The sequence below is a fragment of the Balaenoptera borealis genome (assembly GCF_965194805.1).
Source record: "Balaenoptera borealis genome assembly, chromosome: 8".
NCBI classification, from domain to species: domain Eukaryota; kingdom Metazoa; phylum Chordata; class Mammalia; order Artiodactyla; family Balaenopteridae; genus Balaenoptera; species Balaenoptera borealis.
The window spans coordinates 47,507,288-47,526,829 of NC_138865.1; the positions used below are offsets into that span (position 1 = coordinate 47,507,288).

Consider the following 19,542-nt stretch of genomic DNA (forward strand, 5'->3'; position numbering starts at 1 on the left):
CAGTTTTCTTATATTAGAGATAAGAGGAAAAGGAACTTTCTTGGGCTCTAAAAAGTGGGAAAAGTAAAAAAGCAAGAAGGGAGAGTGCCTGTTTCTATCTAAAAATAAATATTTCTGTGCGTTTATCTGCACCAAAAAAGATATAACCAAAGAAACAAACCTGGCCCTCTTTGTTCATGTTTTTGATCTTTTCGTGGTTGTTGGTGTTTGAATTTAACGCCGTTTTAGCCACTTTTTCAGACAATGTCCAATGCAGCTGCTCACACAGAGCCAGGCATCTGCAGGCTGGCCCAGAAGCCCGGGTCCAGGACTGCTCTCCAGCCTCACACGTGTGCTCGCGGCCTGCCAGAGCTTCCCCATCATGGCTTTGTTCCCTTTTTCCCTTTCTCTAGGTGTTCCCTTCCCAAAGAACTTCCTGCAGATCTGCAAGAAGATCCTATGCCGCCTCTTCCGGGTCTTCGTCCACGTCTACATCCACCACTTCGACCGGGTCATTGTGATGGGCGCGGAGGCCCACGTTAACACCTGCTACAAACACTTCTATTACTTCGTCACTGAGATGAACCTCATAGACCGCAAGGAGCTGGAGCCCTTGGTAAGTGTCACTGTGCAGTGGCGGCACCCAGGTCCCCCCAGGAGCTCAGCCACTTGTCACAGAACACTGCCTCGCCCGTGCAAACTGATGGCCAGCTCCTAACCAGAGGATTGCGGAGTTGGACAGGAGTTAGAGGTCAGCTAAAGGGCAGGAGATGCCAAGATGTGCGCGGCCATCAAACAGAGGTCTTACATTTCTCCCTGGGATTGCCATGGTTTGGGCCAGAGGAAGTAGCTTTAATTCTCAGCTCCAAAACCAGTCACCTATTCACTTAACCCCTTAAATGGGCATCTTTGAGCTCTATGTCATCTCTTAGACTGTTTTCCAAAGAAGGTAAGAAACGTTTCTTCAATCAGTGAATAAATATTCAGCACCTACTTGGTGGCACCTGCTAGATACACAAAGTCAAGTTAAACTATTTTTGAGAAGCTTTTACTCCAGAGATATAGAGAGAGGTGAGCCCAAGATGAGAATACAGTATCATGGGGACTTTGCTTTTCATACTGAATCTCCTGCAATGCAGTTTTAATGGAATATATGAGAATCCAGAACACTTGGTTAAAAAAACTTTACTATTATTGTTTAAGTGAGTGGGGAGTCCTTTCATTTTCTTTATAGGCTGTCTTTACAGTAGGACTCAAACTGTGCTTTGGAAGTCAAGGGCCCCTAAAAACCCTACATCTTTTGTGACATATATCATACTATGGTACCCTCATCACAGCTATCCCTAGCAACTCTATCTAGTACCGTCTTATCCAGTATAATCAGTGCTTTATCGTAAAATCATGCTTTTTTCCTGAAACAGTTAAAAGTGGCAGTTTTGCTAAATATAAGTGACAGAGCGACTAAATTTCATCCAACTCCATTTGAACAATGGCCTGAGCACAGGGGCCAGACCGGTCTTTTGCTAGCCTGTCTTCCTTTCTCTTTATGTACATGTTTTTATTTTTTTATTTTTTTTTATTATTATTTTTTTTATAATTGTGGCTCACGCAGGCTCAGTAATTGTGGCTCACGGGCCCAGCTGCTCCGCAGCATGTGGGATCTTCCCAGACCAGGGCTCGAACCCGTGTCCCCTGCTTTGGCAGGCAGATTCTCAACCACTGCGCCACCAGGGAAGCCCTACATGTTTTTAAATTATAGGTTTTTAAAATTATTTATGTATGGTGAGGCCAACAGATCAAGAGATGACTGCCAAAGCAGCTCTACTCCAATAAAAATGAATTAAAAAAAAAAAAAAAAAGATGACTGCCATTGAAAAGATAGTTTGTTTTACTCACAGATCCCAAGAGAAGGGGGTATACCACAGCATGAGGACCGCACGGGGAAGGATGCAGACTGGTCAGGGAAAACACGGGCAGGAGCCTTTGTTGTGGTTTCCCTGGGAAGGAATGGGCGAGGCAGTGTAAGAAGGCTAAACATAGACTGATTTGAGTAATTTCAGCAGGTTCTGGGGCAGGGGGTCTGCCCCTAGCTGGTCACCTGGTGCTATGGTGATTAGGGCCAAGGGATTTTAGCCCTAAGAGTAAGAGGCCATAGCAGAGGTGGTTGGGGGAGTGGGCTCTGGTTTGGTTGGTTTGTATTGATTGGTGAGTAAACAGCTCAAGGACGAGTTGTCTACTATCTCTAGAAATTGGTCAGCCCTGGAAGGGGCGATCCCTCCATTTTCAGCAAGGCCCCAGATGTTAAAGAATCAAAACACAAAAACCAAAAGACATGTTTAATACAGTAGAGTGCCTGTATCTGGCAAAGAAGATGTTGGGGAATTTTATATATCACCTTCAGAATTTCTCAACTTGAAATCTATAATTACGCTTTGAGAATACACGGCAAAAAAACACATTTTTTCTGTGTGTCACTCAAGAGTTGTGGAACAAAGCAAGACTCGCTGGGTACAAGTGAGATATATCATTGGCTAAAGCATTTATTTTCTTCATTTTCTTTCACAACCACTTTCTAGGAAGCTCTTGGCAAGAACTAAGTTGTCTCTGAATTCAGTTGGACGAGTAGTCTGGAAAGAAACTAAAACATATCATGGTGAGGTTTTGCTCATTTGTCTTGTATAAAGGCTGTTGTGGGTAAACAGAAAAGGTTGTGCAAACAGCAAAAGGGAGTTAAAGGCCTGAAAGGAGCTGATAAAGCTAATTTCAGAAAATGTTAAGGACAGAGTGGATAGGGGCAGGTGAACAAAGATGGTGGAGAAAGCACTCTGATCTCCAGGAGAACATGGGTCCTGCTTCTGGGGAGTTTGGTCCAGTTGCTTTCAGTTGACATGTTCAGGTGGAGGGGAGACACCTTCCCTAAAGGTCCACTGGAAGGAAGAGGCTCTCCTCAGCACTCAAGTTTGGGTTTCTCTGAGTTAAAGGAGCAGAAACATCTGATGGAGAGAGCTGAATGTTAATTTCTTCTCTATGTACAGAAGCATGAAGGCCATTGTAGGACAAAGCCGAGTGTAAGTTAACAAGTAGAGAAAGCCTTCCTTTGCCGTCAGAGCACTCTCAGTTACAGCGGACCCTTGAACAACATGGGTTTGAACTGCACAGGTCCACTTATACGCTGTATACTGCATTACTGCACCATCCAAGGTTGGTTGAATCTGTGGATGCAGACCCGTAGATACGGAGGAAACTCAGTCATGGAGGGCCCAACTATAAATTATACTCAGATTGTCAATGGCATGGAGGGTCGGGGTCCCTTACCCCCACGTTGTTCAAGGGTCAACTGTATTTTCTACAACTGAAGAAGGGCCCCAGGGGTTCTAACACCTGGCAGTGCCAGGAACTGACCTGAAGTCTGAGTCACAGAAAGGGCTGGAACAACCCAGTTATTCTATCAATAGATAAGAGCCTATTTCGGGGGATGGGGAACAAACTATGCTTGGATTAACCAGGAATTATTAACAGTAGGTGTGAGCAAGAAGGGATATCATTTTTTTTCCCAGAAGCTTATAGTTCTTTAAATTTTGCTTGAAATAGCCTACCTTTATGTTTTAATTTTAATTACAGGGAGATTAATTTCAATGCTAGTACATATTAATAACAAGTGATTTTAATGCTTGACTGTCTGAAATTATGTATTCATTTTACACAAATCGAAACCTATAAAGTAACAGAAAAAGATATTGAGAATGTTTCTGAAGACAGTCATTATCTTAGCACAGTTCAATGTCCACTAAGAATATTGCACTGGTGGATTGTTATTACTGAAACGAGCACTTTCAACATTGAAAGTGCTGGAATACCTAACTTCCAAGTCTACTATTGCAGTGCTGTAGTATTAAAATCAGTCATATTATATCAAATCAATACATATGTATTTGATTTGCATATATCAAGTACCCTATATATGCAAGGCAAGTTACTCAGATGTTCTAATTGTATGAGAAAGATAAGCTTTTGAGAATTGACGAATGCAGTCTAAAAAAATATAAAATAATGACTGTCACTCATCTTTGGTCCTTGAAGGATGATGAAGAACTTGGGCATTTGGCTTCCTGTTCTAGTACCTTCTTTAGAATCTAATGCAGCTAGGGGCCAGAAGGGCAGCACTTGTCAGGCCAGTTTCCTTTTGAGCATCAACAGCTCCAGAGTCGCCACACCTCCAGTGGGACATTCCCGATGTCATGCCTTGGGATTCCACAGTGTAGGATGCAGAAGCCCCACCTCACGTTTCTCTCCGCCATGTTCCCGCCACGCACAGCCATGCTCCTCAATCTGCCCTGTTACTTTTGTCTGATGTTGGCTGAGTGCCCAACACACTGGTTGTGTTGAGGGTACAGCACCCCACAAGGGCAGGAGACACAAGGCTCAGACTCTCTGGGTTCGAACCCTGGACCCTTCATTCACTAACTCGCGATTTCGAGCAAGGTTTTTCAAAGCCTCATTTTACTCATTTGTAGAATAGGTATAATAATAGAATTGTAAAAACTAAATGGGTTAGTCACACGATAGGTGCTTAAGAAATGTGGGCTGTTAAGTGAGATAACGAATGGACAGTGGCTGTCCTATAGTAAGCAGAGGTACCTTAATTCTCCCTTCCCCAGCTCCCATGGCCTTTTGCCATCTTGGGGATCCCCTAGGTAGCCTTGTAGCAGATATAGTTCATTGTATTTGTATTAGTGTCTCCCACAGGATTGTCAACTCTTTGAGGGCCGGGAGTAAACAGGACATATGCTTGTATTGCCTATGTTGCCAAGTACCTAATAAATGCTTAGTGTGTTTTTGAATCCGGAAGAGTACTTTGAGGATGATCCCCATTCAAAGGGATTACACACTAGTCATTCCTTCTTTGGTGCCACCCTCATCTCAGAACGTGCCTGCAGACCTCCACTTATCCACAGTTGGAAATAAAGCTTCATGCTATCGGATTAGCAGTAGAGATTAAAAGCAAAATAAGGTGCAGAGCAGTAAAGGGACGCATCCTCAGCCTCAGGCCTGATAGAGAAAGCTGGGACCCCGGCTCCGTCAGTTCCCTGATCCAGATTCCAACCATATCACCTAGGAGGATGTTGAATGCTCTCACACTGTCTGTGTGTCCTGGTGGGCCAGGTGTACAGTGACCAAGCCTCCCAGATTTAGCACAGAAGAATCCCATGTCTTGGGAAAACTCTGCTCCTGGCAAACGGGGACAGTTGGTCACCCTATCAGGCCTCTGAGGGGGGATACAGCTTGGAATTCAGAAGCTGGGAAGAGGTCACCCTGGCAGCCCAGTGAGGAAGGCCAGCACGTCCATCTGTCCACAGGGTTTGCCTCATGGCTCCCGTTGGGACCTGCTGGTCAGCAGCAGCCTGGGAACCCAGAGAAATATATGATTTCATTTGGTCTCCAACAGGGAGGGGGAGGCTGGAGCATTGACAGACACAGACGTGACAAATGATCTATTTTTCATGTAAATGCAACAGCTGAAGATGACTTGAACTCGAGCAAGTTCACAGTTGGAGAAAATGAGCCCAAATGATAATTAGCAAATGGGCCAGGCCCTGATTGAATAAGCAGGCTGTTGTTGGCCCTGGACAGCCTGGGAGTCAGCTGACAGAATGGAGCTAATCAGGATTATCATTAGCAAGCACAGAGAGCAGCAGTATTTTGTTAGCCTTTCACTAAAAACAAAAGCAGATTCAGAGGGCTGTTAGCGATACAGAAGCTGGCGAATAAAGAGCAGATGAGGGAGGAGGAGGAGGAGAGAGGTTGTCGAGGCAGGGGAGGAAAGACAGGAGAGTCCTTGTTCACCCTAAGGCACCTGCTGACCCCTGGGTGACCTTAGTCCATCAGTTTCACCTTCTCTCTCCAGGGATCCATTTCCTTATTTCTAACAATGAAAGTGATTATACCATCACCTAGCTTGTAGAGGTGCTGCCATGAAACCAAATGTTAGCACAGGGCTGTTCGGTTACCTTATAGCAGGGCACTTGGGCCACAGGAGCTTTTTAATTAAGTCAGTGTTTCTCATTAGGGGTCCACACACCAGCTGCATCAGAATGTCCTGGAAGTGGTATTTTAAAATGTGCGTACCCGGGCCTCACCCTGGATACACCAAATCAGAATTATTGAGGTTAGTGCCTAGTACCAAGCACCCTCGGTCTGCATCTCAAACTTCAGTGTGCATATGAACCACCTTGGCATCTCGCCAAACTGCAGCTTCTGATTCGGTACCCCTGATTGCAGCGCAATTCATTTTGCTCCCAGGTGATGTCAATGCTGCTGGTTCCCAGACCACTCTCTCAGGGGCACGACTCTACATGACAATTACTCTCAAATTTGAAAATTACTATTGTTAGCACATCATCCCTTCTTCTTCTCTAGGATGGGGGGGTCAGCTCAGTGAGGTGGGAAAGTAAAGCAAAGAAGAAAACTCTACGGATCAGCACCGGCCAAGAGTATTCCTCAAAATGTCAGTCCCGAGTAATCGGTGAAAACAGTTTTTCTTTTCCTGATCAAATGAGTTTTCGAAATGCTACATCATCTCCACCCCTGAAGACTCAACGATGGACAGTCATAGATCAAAGGCCTTGCGAAGTCATCCAGTGAAGAAACTGGTTCGGTTTTGTGTAGCGCCCCCTGCCCCCCATTTAGCTGCGTTTGGCTGCTGAAATCTTTTTTCTTTTGTCATCACTCACTGACATCTTATGGAGATTGTGATCTGTGGAACAAAGCAGGGACAGTACTGTTCAGCTCTGTGATGTGTTTCTGGATTTTGAGTTTTCCCTCCGTGCCTCCACCCCGGCCCCAGCCGTACACTCCCCACTGCTGCATGGGGTGAGGAAGAAAGAAGCCTTGGAGAGGGAGATGGGAAGGAAGCGAGACTCCTCATACGGGAGGGCTTCACGGAAAGAAAAGTAACTCAGCCTCATTCATCTTCGCTCCTCAACCCTCCCACTTCCCTGACACCCCATCACTGAGTTTTTACCGTGTGCCTGGCATGCACACATTTTCAAGAAATAAAGGATAGCTCCATTTCTTGAGTTCCAGGTGTTCCCTTACATTCTTCACGTAAATTGTTTCCTCTGTTGCCCACACTTATTACCTTTACCTCAAACAGGTGTGGTGGGCAGTTTCTCAACCTCCCTCGTTATTCTCGTTACTGACATCTTATCACGCCCAAGCTTCCCCTCCTCCCCCAGTTTGTAGGCAGTGCCTGCTGGCTAATGATTGAGGTTCATGCACCAAATGATTTTAGGCTTCAGCACCAAAACCACTGCTTGAAAACTGGGTACTTTAGGGCCAGATGGAAGAACAACAGTTTGCAGACCAAAGACTTGGAAAGCCTTGTCTCATAAAGACCCAGCACAGCCCATCTAAGCCCAGGCATATGATGACCTTGCATTCCCGTATGAGGTGGCCAGGTCATGCCCACGCTTCCCTTGGAGACGCTTGGGTGAGTGCAGTAGCCAGGATTGGCCAGATCAGGTCAGGACTGTGAAAAGAAGCAGAGCCTGTCACATGAGCCAGAGCTGCTCCCCCAAATAGCCAGCAATGAAGAGCCATTGTGGGGCTTTTGAAAGGATCTTTTCTTTTGAAACACCATCTGTGCAAAGGCCTCTGGGCTGCTTCTTGTCAGGCGGGTTCTTTCACTTCCAGCCAAATGGTTCCAACATGGACACAGGCATTGAAGAAGAAAGAGCTTCAGCCTGTGAGTCTGAAGCCTGGCAGTTTGGCCTTTACAAGGATGCTTCCACTATCATGCTACCACATTCGTTGTCTGATGCTGAGCAAGGCATTTAATATCTCTGGACCTCAGTCTTCCATATATGAACGAGATCATATCAAGAGTCCCCCCAGCTTGACTTACTGAGACTATGATCTTTGACATGGTGTGTCAACAGCCTTATTGTCTTTGGTCCAAGGTGACTTTCCTTTTGCTTAGTGAGGCTTTCATGAATTAAAGCCCACCATGCCAGCAGAGTAGGTATACCTGGCACAGAGGGTCGCTGGAGTTGAGTTTGCATTCGTGGGACTTTGCCAAATTAGGTGGTGTGTGTGTGTGTGTGTGTGTGTCTGTCTGTCTCCAGCATGGCATCAGCTGTGGGTGGTTGTTCAGGACAACCGAAACGCCCAGAGCTGAGTGGGAGAGCCTGCCAGAGACCATTTTGGGAGCTTTGGCAGACATATTTTAAAGTGTCAATTTGAAAAATGGCAAAGGAATGTGGGATTATTTTCAATGAACTGCATTGTGCTGCGTTAGCGGGAATGGAGCAAAATCAGCTGCATGTCTTTGTGAGTTCCACTTATTCATCTTTTGCTGATGTCCAGTGAGCTTTTGCTTCTGGTTTGTACGATGGGAGATGGTTGGTTTTTGTTTTTTGGTTTTGTTTTGTTTTTTAACTGGGTCAGGGGTGAGATGTGGTCTGCTTTATTTCAGGGCCTAAAATATAATCAATTAGAGTTGAATACGATGCCCATGGGAAAATCACAACACATAATATTAAGTAATAAAAACAAGATTCAAAACCGTATTGGAAAATCACTCTAATCATACGTCTGTCTATTAGTATGTCTACTAGAATCATCTAATCATAGATGAGAAAGGAAATATGGCAAAAAGAGTCAAGAGTAGTTCCCTCTTGGTGGAATTATGGGTGATACTTTTGTATATGTGTCTACTTGGACTTTTCAAGTTTTCTGTAACAAACATGCATCACTTTTATAATAATCAGAAAAATCAAACCTTATGCTTTAAAAGGCCTTACCAACAAAGACCAAAGCTAAACATGACAAGTGGCCTGTGTGCCCAGGACCAAGGGTTTTGAGTGAGCTCTTTCCTGTCTCTGGCCATGCCCTCTCCTCCCCTCTCTCAGAGCTGTGGTGACAGAGATGCTCAGAGGAACAAGGTGGTTGCAGGTGACAGAGGTGCTCAGCGGAGCAAGGTGGTCCACAGGTGACAGAGATGCTCAGAGGAGCAAGGTGGTCCGCAGGTGACAGAGATGCTCAGAGGAGCAAGGTGGTCCGCAGGTGACAGAGATGCTCAGAGCAGCAAGGTGGTCCGCAGGTGACAGAGATGCTCAGAGGAGCAAGGTGGTCCGCAGGTGACAGAGATGCTCAGAGGAGCAAGGTGGTCCGCAGTTGACAGAGATGCTCAGAGGAGCAAGGTGGTCCGCAGGTGACAGAGATGCTCAGAGGAGCAAGGTGGTCCGCAGGTGACAGAGATGCTCAGAGGAGCAAGGTGGTCCGCAGGTGACAGAGATGCTCAGAGGAGCAAGGTGGTCCGCAGGTGACAGAGATGCTCAGAGGAGCAAGGTGGTCCGCAGGTGACAGAGGTGCTCAGAGGAGCAAGGTGGTCCGCAGGTGACAGAGGTGCTCAGAGGAGCAAGGTGGTCCGCAGGTGACAGAGATGCTCAGCGGAGCAAGGTGGTCCGCAGGTGACAGAGATGCTCAGAGGAGCAAGGTGGTCCGCAGGTGACAGAGATGCTCAGCGGAGCAAGGTGGTCCGCAGGTGACAGAGATGCTCAGCGGAGCAAGGTGGTTGCAGGTGACAGAGATGCTCAGCGGAGCAAGGTGGTCCGCAGGTGACAGAGATGCTCAGAGGAGCAAGGTGGTCCGCAGGTGACAGAGATGCTCAGAGGAGCAAGGTGGTCCGCAGGTGACAGAGATGCTCAGAGGAGCAAGGTGGTCCGCAGGTGACAGAGATGCTCAGAGGAGCAAGGTGGTCCGCAGGTGACAGAGATGCTCAGAGGAGCAAGGTGGTCCGCAGGTGACAGAGATGCTCAGAGGAGCAAGGTGGTCCGCAGGTGACAGAGATGCTCAGCGGAGCAAGGTGGTCCGCAGGTGACAGAGATGCTCAGCGGAGCAAGGTGGTCCGCAGGTGACAGAGATGCTCAGCGGAGCAAGGTGGTCCGCAGGTGACAGAGATGCTCAGAGGAGCAAGGTGGTCCGCAGGTGACAGAGATGCTCAGAGGAGCAAGGTGGTCCGCAGGTGACAGAGATGCTCAGCGGAGCAAGGTGGTCCGCAGGTGACAGAGATGCTCAGCGGAGCAAGGTGGTCCGCAGGTGACAGAGATGCTCAGAGGAGCAAGGTGGTCCGCAGGTGACAGAGATGCTCAGAGGAGCAAGGTGGTCCGCAGGTGACAGAGATGCTCAGAGGAGCAAGGTGGTCCGCAGGTGACAGAGATGCTCAGCGGAGCAAGGTGGTCCGCAGGTGACAGAGATGCTCAGCGGAGCAAGGTGGTCCGCAGGTGACAGAGGTGCTCAGAGGAGCAAGGTGGTCCGCAGGTGACAGAGGTGCTCAGAGGAGCAAGGTGGTCCGCAGGTGACAGAGGTGCTCAGAGGAGCAAGGTGGTCCGCAGGTGACAGAGATGCTCAGCGGAGCAAGGTGGTCCGCAGGTGACAGAGATGCTCAGAGGAGCAAGGTGGTCCGCAGGTGACAGAGATGCTCAGCGGAGCAAGGTGGTCCGCAGGTGACAGAGATGCTCAGCGGAGCAAGGTGGTTGCAGGTGACAGAGATGCTCAGCGGAGCAAGGTGGTCCGCAGGTGACAGAGATGCTCAGAGGAGCAAGGTGGTCCGCAGGTGACAGAGATGCTCAGAGGAGCAAGGTGGTCCGCAGGTGACAGAGATGCTCAGAGGAGCAAGGTGGTCCGCAGGTGACAGAGATGCTCAGAGGAGCAAGGTGGTCCGCAGGTGACAGAGATGCTCAGCGGAGCAAGGTGGTCCGCAGGTGACAGAGATGCTCAGAGGAGCAAGGTGGTCCGCAGGTGACAGAGATGCTCAGAGGAGCAAGGTGGTCCGCAGGTGACAGAGATGCTCAGAGCAGCAAGGTGGTCCGCAGGTGACAGAGATGCTCAGAGGAGCAAGGTGGTCCGCAGGTGACAGAGGTGCTCAGCGGAGCAAGGTGGTCCGCAGGTGACAGAGGTGCTCAGAGGAGCAAGGTGGTCCGCAGGTGACAGAGGTGCTCAGAGGAGCAAGGTGGTCCGCAGGTGACAGAGGTGCTCAGAGGAGCAAGGTGGTCCGCAGGTGACAGAGATGCTCAGCGGAGCAAGGTGGTCCGCAGGTGACAGAGATGCTCAGCGGAGCAAGGTGGTCCGCAGGTGACAGAGATGCTCAGAGGAGCAAGGTGGTCCGCAGGTGACAGAGATGCTCAGAGGAGCAAGGTGGTCCGCAGGTGACAGAGATGCTCAGAGGAGCAAGGTGGTCCGCAGGTGAAAGAGATGCTCAGAGGAGCAAGGTGGTCCGCAGGTGACAGAGATGCTCAGAGGAGCAAGGTGGTCCGCAGGTGACAGAGATGCTCAGCGGAGCAAGGTGGTTGCAGGTGACAGAGATGCTCAGAGGAGCAAGGTGGTCCGCAGGTGACAGAGATACTCAGAGGAACAGGCTAGCGTTGGTGCATCCCTTTTGTGAATGTAGTTGGAGGCGGATGTGCACAATCACATGGGCTAAATAATTAAGCTTTCCCTGGATATGGGGTGATCGCTCCTGGAGTGGGGAGTTCAGCATCTTTGTAAACACTGAGGTGATGTTATCTGTATAATAGGTACACTTTTTTCATTTTGAAGCCTCTGTTTTCAGTGGGCAGATCTAAAGCACATGACGAAGTCTGTGGATCACTCACATGGAACGCATCCAGCCCTGCAGGGACAGGCTTTGTCTGGGCACCTCACTGCAGAGGGTACCATGATCTTGACTGACGGTTTTGGTTGGAGTTTCTCCCATCCAGATTCCTTTACCTAACTAGATCTGAAGAGATTCTTGTTTTTTTTCTAACTTCAAGTTTCAAAAGAGAATAGGAAGGATTTATTGAAAAGAGATTAACCCATACCATAGAATGGTCTATATACAGTGTTTTTTAAAAAATATATATTTATTTATTTATTTATTTATTTTTGGCTGCATTGGGTCTTCGTTGCTGCGCACAGGCTTTCTCTAGTTGCAGCGAGCAGGGGCTACGCTTCGTTGCAGTGTGCAGGATTCTCATTGTGGTGGCTTCTCTTGTTGCGGAGCGCGGGCTCTAGGCACGCAGGCTTCAGTAGTTGCGGCACATGGGCTCAGTAGTTGTGGCTTACAGGCTGTAGAGCTCAGGGTCAGTAGTTGTGGCACACGGGCTTAGTTGCTCCGCGGCATGTGGGATCTTTGGACCAGGGCTTGAACCCGTGTCCCCTGCATTGGCAGGCAGATTCTTAACCACTGCGCCACCTGGGAAGCCCTATATATAATTTATTAAACTTAAGCGTAAGTGTATGTACAATAACTACAAATAATTTTTAGCTGAAACTATGGTGTGGGTCTAGAGTTAATTCCAGTCCCTGCTTAATAAGGCACTAGCAGAACTAAAGACCAGAAGTGACTAAGGAAAATGTTTCTGTCCTGGTCTCAGTCAGGTTCTTGTTTTATCATTTTTCTTCTCAGAGAGGACCATTCTCTTCTCCTATCCCCAGGGACCCATGCTTCATCCTCGTTTACCCCACCTGTATCTCTGGATTGGTCATTCCTTTGTATGGGGGTTGATATTCTAATCACAACAAATTCTCAGTGTTTAGCTGCTTGGTTTAAATTTTTAAAGTACAGAATCTTAAAATATTAGTATATTTCAATAACTCTTATTTTTTCTGTTTGCTATTACATGTAATAGCAAACAGAGCTATTACATGTAATTTGCTATTGCATACCTTTAATTCATACATGTCAGATTATCTTCTAGTTCGGCAGGTACCCAATACGGCAGCCTGAGAATACCTAGATTTGCCAGCTACACTCTGCCTTCTTTCTTTACCTTTGCTGAGTGGGAATGGTTTGTAGACTGCTTCTGATTTTGATTGGAAGTGAGACATTTCTAGACCATTCAATAAATATTTATTATCTGCTGACCATGTGCTAGAAATCGGGGACCCTACTTTTCAAGGAATTCATTGGAAGTCTTCCTCTTACCCTGTCATTATTTCAGCATCCTCCAAAGTATTTTTCCCGGAATCTACTAGTTCTAGGGGATGTCAAAGGTATTATGTGAAAAAGGGGTTCCATGGTCAAATGACTAGGGGAGACAGTGAGTTAATAAAGCTGTTCCAGTTTCTTTAGTACCCTGTCATGCATCCTAATCCCCCAAGCAAGATATAGAACATACAGATATATTTGATCAGGGAGTTCTTTCTTTCCAGAGCATTTTGTGGGTCTAAGCCTTTGAAACACCCTTTGGGAAATACTAACTAAACAGTCTTAAACAATCTACGTTCCGTATTATAAAGGCAGCCCTCTTCTAGCTTTCAAGAAAACTTGAGTTTAGAGTTAGGGTTAACTGAGGGTCTGTCAATAAGCATTTATTGAAAACCTACTATATGTCAGACGTGTGCTGAGTGTCAGTGTAAGATACATCTCCATTCTTCAAGAAGCTCATGGTTTTTAAGAATCCATGAAACCACATTAATTAGAGCTGCACTGTGCAATACAGTAGTCACCGGTTACCTGTGGCTATTTACATTTAAATTAATTAAAATTAAATAAAAACTAAAATTACTTTCTTAATCTTACTAGTCACATTTCAAGTGCTCAAAATCCACGTATGTCTAGTGGGTATTGTATTGGTTAGTGAGCCTCTCCATCATCATGCAATGTTCTGTCGGACACCACTGACTAAGAGGTTCTAGCCTCAAGTGTTACCTCCTACAATACTCTGTTAATACCCTGTCCCACCAATGGCTGCCAGATGTGTTCAGAATTGTCCCCCTGCTGCCTCAATGAGGCATTGCCATTTAGCTCTTTAAGCATCGATTATGGTCTGCTTCTCTTTGCTAGACCACTTCTCTCCCAGTTTACAGATGAAGAACAGATAAAACTCAAAACTGTATGCTCAATGTTTCTCCCTAGGTCTCATGTCAGAATCTCCATCTCAGGAGCTGCTCAGTTCCTCAGGAATGCTCGTAAATTACAAATCAATTACAAATCGTAATTACACTTTACTGTGTCTGCATTTTTGGAAATTGCTGCAGAATGTCAGTCACAGCAGGAATTAATTTATCTTCGTGAGCATTTGAATAAACGTGTGAACAGTCAGTATGGCTTGATGCCCATATATAAGCCTGCCAAATTTTGTCTGCTATGTGTGGTCTAGACTAGTTCAAATTTCCCGGCAGACAAGAGTAGGTTCTTTGTCAAACGAGTATTAGCTTGGGATTTGAATGCAGGAAGGTTTTACTTACTGAAATATAACAATATATCTTCTCTCACCACTCACCAGTCTTATCACAATAAAAGCATGAGGATAAGGTTATAGGCAGTCCTTATCCTAAGGACTTGTGTAGTCACTGTGTGGTCTTCAGGACACCTCTTACCATGAGATAATTTTGTGCATAAAGGTTAGCTATCCAAGCCACCAACAAGGCCAGTTAGGCCATAATGTCATACTAGAACACGGTACTAATCAGTATGAGTTTCATGAGGTTAGTGCTAGCAGGTTCCTACTGTGTTGTGAATCTGAGTGTAACTGGACCAGTAATTTAGAATAAATGCATACAGGTAGATCTGGATGAAGAGAGAGATGCAGATGACTTCAAAAGGGAGCTTCCTAGAGTTCCCTGAAAGAGCCATGTCCCTTCACCTCCAGGCTATAAGTACATGCCAGTCCCTCGGCCTCCACATCTCCTAAGTCCTGCTCGTCCTGCAAGCCTCCTCTCCCTCAGAGATGATGTCCCTTCACTATTTACCACGTTAGGTCCCTGCCGGCTGCTCCCAGAGCTCCCTGACCCTAAAGAGGGCAACCACGATGGAAGCTACAGTATCTCTAAGGCTTAGTGTCAGAAGTGACAAACCACCCTTCCACCACTTGCCATTCATCAGAAGTGAGTCACTAAGTCCAGCCCACACTGAAAGGGGAAGAAAATTAAGTTTTCTCTCTCTTGAAAAGAGGAATATCTAAGAATTTGTGGTACTTCCCTGGTGGCACAGTGGTTAATAATCCACCTGCCAATGCAGGGAACACGGGTTCCAGCCCTGGTCCGGGAAGATCCCACATGCCACGGAGCAACTAAGCCTGTGCGCCACAACTACAGAGCCTGTGTTCTAGAGCCCGCGAGCCACAACTACTGAGCCTGCGCGCCTAGAGCGCATGCTCTGCAACACAAGAAGCCACCGCAATGAGAAGCCCGCGCACCGCAACAAAGAGTAGCCCCTGCTCGCCACAACTAGAGAAAGCCCGCGCGCAGCAACAAAGACCCAATGCAGCCAATAAATAAATAAATTTATTTATTTATTTAAAAAAGAAAAGAATTTGTGGGCATACTACTATATATAAAATAGATAACCAATGAGAACCTACTGTATAGCACAGGGAACTCTACTCAATTCTCTGTGGTGACCTAAATGGGAAGGAAATCTAAAAAACAGGGAAAATATATATATATATATATATGTGTGTATATATATATATATATATATATACACACATATATATATACACACATATATATATACATATATACATATAGCTGATTCACTTTGCTATGCAGCAGAGACTAACACAAGAGTGTAAAGCAACTATACTCCAATAAAAATTTTTTAAAAAATGGACATATTTTTAAACCACCACAGAGACCAACATTTTTTTAAACTGGTGATGTTTGTCTTTGACCCTTGAGTTTATATCCCTTTCTTCTCTCATTTCCCACATTCTGCAGCTCAGGTCTGCCACCTCCCTGACATGCTTCTTCCTCCAGAAGTCACCTGCCTAGGTGAAAACTCCCCTTACCTCAGTGTGGTCACTTCCTCCTCACCTTCCTGGCCAAGCTCCTTGAAGAAGGCGATCTATCCAATGGTCTTTACTTTCTTTTTTTTTTTAATTTTATTTTTTTTTATAAATTTATTTGTTTTATTTATCTTTGGCTGCATTGGGTCTTCATTGCTGCATGCGGGCTTCCTCTAGTTGCGGCGAGCGGGGGCTACTCTTTGTTGTGGTGCATGGGCTTCTCATTGTGGCGGCTTCTCTTGTTGCGGAGCACGGGCTCTAGGCGCGCAGGCTTCAGTAGTTGTGGCACGCGGGCTCAGTAGTTGTGGCTCGCAGGCTCTAGAGCACAGGCTCAGTAGTTGTGGCACACGGGCTTAGTTGCTCCGCGGCATGTGGGATCTTCCCAGACCAGGGCTCGAACCCGTGTCCCCTGCATTGGCAGGCGGATTCTTAACCACTGCGCCACCAGGGAAGCCCATGGTCTTTACTTTCTCACTTCCCTTTCAGTTTGTTCCGGAAACCTGCTCTTTCTCCGGAAGTAGTACCCAGAAGCCCTATGCACTTATTTTTGAAACAGAGAAGAAGCAATGAACAATTTAATTCACTAATAATTCATGTTATGGATGAATCTTAAAAACATTGTGCTGAGCAAAAGAAACCAGGCATAAAGTACATACTGTTTGATGCCATTTATATCAAATTCTGGAACAGTCTAAACTAATCCAGTGTTAGAAAGCAGATCAGTGGTTGCCTGGGCCAAGGGTGGGGTTGGGGGATTGACCACAAAGGAGTAAAGAGGGAATTTTCTCGGAGGTGGTAGAAATATTACGTATCTTAATTGAGGTGGTACCTGGAAGCATATATCTATCAAAACTCATCAAACTGTGCATTTAAATAAAGCATTTTATTAAAAACCAAATATACCTTGATAAACTTTAAAGTATGCTTGGTAAATGCATCCCCAACATATCTTAAAAGCAACTTCAGTATTTGCGAGAGCAACGTTTTGACAGGTCTTTGCTGAAAACTTTTGTCTTTCTGCTGCCTGGTTGGTTAAAGAGACAAACCGAAGGAAAAAGTAGCAACTTATCTCTAAGGGCCAATTAGAATATCGGCAGTTTTCAGTTGGTTGTAATAACAGAAGTGATTCATGTCACAAAGACAGGAGGCTCTCCCTCCCCTCTGGCAATCAGTTGTGAATGATTATAAACCACTCTGCCCTACAACCCTGGGGCAGGGTGGGGGGGAGGTGGATTTCAGAAAGCATCTCAATTCTCAGGCCCCACCTCAGACCTATTAAATCAGAATCTCCGAGGGTAGGGCCCAAGCAAAGTAAAGCTCTCCAGATGGCTCTCGGTGACACTGTGGGTGAGCCCCAGTGAGATGGAGTATGGTGCTTCCCCCCAATTTTTTTTTTTTTGCACAAGAACATCTGGGAAGCTCGTGGAGGATGTAAGTGCATGGATTCTACTACTGGAAATTCTGATTAATTCTTCTTGGGGGTCATGAATTTGCATTTTTAATAAGCTTCCGGGCAGTTCTGATGCAAGCGGTCCAGGGAGCACACTTTGAAACTAACATTATCTGTTCCCAGATTTCTGGGCACAATTGGAGTTCAACAAGATGCCTTGGCTGAAAAGTGGCTCCTTCATCTTGGGTTTTTTAGATGGCATCTAGCCTTACTACTTTTGTTTGCTTAAGTCAGGCTTACTTATCCCCACCCCATTCCTTCCCCCAGAATCAACCCCACACCCAGTACCCTGTCTAGACCATAATGGCATTTTTGTCACCCCGTACTGGCGGCAATCATCACTATACCCTAGAAGCCTATCCCTCCAGACTTCACCACTTCAGCCTGGCACCTCACCTGTGTTAGAGCCCCCATCACACAAGCCTGAGTGCTACTAGGGTCCTGTGCTCCAGGCACATGGCTAGGTGCTGGGGATACAGTCACAGGTCACTCTTGGTCTTTGACATAAATCTTCTTATCTAGGTAGAGATATGAATGGTCTTAATTTTCCACTGGTCAAATGAGAGGGCTTAGCCAAGGTCCGTGGTCCTTAGCAACAGGTTCTGAGAACATGCTGGGTGAAGCCAGAGCCCAGTTCTGGGGCCTCACCTCCTCTTCAACCAAAGCTGCCACACTGCTCTCATTAATGGCTTTGGTGTAAGACTGCATTCGAAGAAATGGTTTCTGCTGCTAAAATAAGTTGTAAATCCACTGGATTAGGGAAGGCTTAGCTTTCCTTCCAGTTCTGGCCCATTGTGGATCCAGAATGACATAGATTGTCACTGCCTTTCCCTTTACTTCATTTATTTCTAATAGTATAATTACTTTAAAACAGAGATTTATGGTAGTGATTTATGTCTATGTCTTATGAAAGTATTTCAGCATAGAAAAATGCTGTAAATAGTCTGTAATAACTATATACTTTTAAAATTTGGTATGTTCAGCTTCTGAAGGTATAATAATAGGGAAATATTTTGGGTAAAGCTATGACCGAGGTGCTGTAGGAGATATGTTTATATATTACCTCATTTAATCTGCACACAGTCCTATGAGATAAATACTGTTTTTATCTCCACTCAAGGGAGAAGGAACGTCAGGCAAGGAGGTGAAGCAACTTATCCAATGTCACACAGGTCTGGGGAGGCAGGGGTTGAACACATGCGGTCTGACTTCCAATCCCAGACACAGCCTCTGCTGAGGAAATCCATTCGAGGCGGCTTTTTGCTTAAGGAGGACTCACTAACTCAGATGGGTTCTGATGATCTACAGCAGCTGGATGATTCCCAGGCTTCTGTCCATCTTTCAGCAGCATCCAGCTGTGAGGCCAATGTCACGATACCTCAGCTCGCTGAGCCCGAGGAACACTCGCTTTGCTGAATGACTCAAATGAGATGACAGTGCATGAAGAGCTGGTGCTGAGTGTTGGCGCAGCTCAAAAGACACCACCCTTGCCTCAGGAAGTTTAATATCTCTAGATGACCCAAACCCAAAGCCTTCAGAGGCCGGGCAGGTAGCAAAGATGAGTTAACAAGCAGGTAGTGAGAAAAAGCAAGTTGTGGGAGGAGCCGCCATGCAACAGCCAGCTAATGGTTTCCCTGGAGGGTACAGGGTGTGTGGAGGGTAAAAAGCCAGTGTTTCCAAATCAAAAGAACCTGGTGAACTCTCCAGGATTTATATTTATATTTATATATTTATTTATTTATTTATTTATTTATTTATTTATTTATTTATTTATTTCTGGCTGCGTTGTGTCTTCGTTGCTGCACGAGGGCTTTCTCTAGTTGCGGCGAGCGGGGTCTACTCTTCATTAAGGTGCGCAGGCTTCTCATTGCGGTGGCTTCTCCTGTTGCGGAGCACGGGCTCTTGGCGCGCAGGCTCAGTAGTTGTGGCTCGCGGGCTCTAGAGCGCAGGCTCAGTAGTTTCGGCACGTGGGCTTAGTTGCTCCGCGGCATGTGGGATCTTCCCAGACCAGGGCTCGAACCCGTGTCCCCTGCATTGGCAGGCGGATTCTTAACCACTGCGCCACCAGGGAAGTCCCTCGCCAGGATTTTAAACGGTGGCAACTGATTCGAACAGTTCTTGTATTTTATTTTATTTATTTTTATATCTATAGACCTAACAAGTTCTTTCTAGGAGTGCCATCCGCCTAGGCGCCATCGTTTTGCATTCCTGCCTTATATAGATTCTGCAGTGGGCAGGAGGGGTCTGGCCCATTACAACCTGGCAACACATCGGCAGTATCTGCACTTACAGAGTTATTTTTAGAGTTTTCCCTTATCTTGAAAGCCCAGCACTTCCGAG

At 46.3% G+C, this 19,542-nt stretch overlaps 1 protein-coding gene across 7 annotated transcripts in view; it reads left to right on the top strand.

Annotated features, from left to right (window-relative positions):
- MOB3B (MOB kinase activator 3B) overlaps window positions 1-19,542 on the top strand; it is a 250,906-nt gene that overhangs the window by 175,981 nt on the left and 55,383 nt on the right. For 3 of the 7 annotated variants that reach the window (XM_082400610.1, XM_082400612.1, XM_082400611.1), the window contains exons 3-4: window positions 393-595; window positions 6,047-8,925. In XM_082400610.1, the coding sequence (XP_082256736.1) occupies window positions 393-595; window positions 6,047-6,094 (251 nt within the window). In that variant the 3' untranslated portion in view covers window positions 6,095-8,925. The other 4 variants (XM_082400614.1, XM_082400613.1, XM_082400609.1 and 1 more) reach the window with 3 other exon arrangements.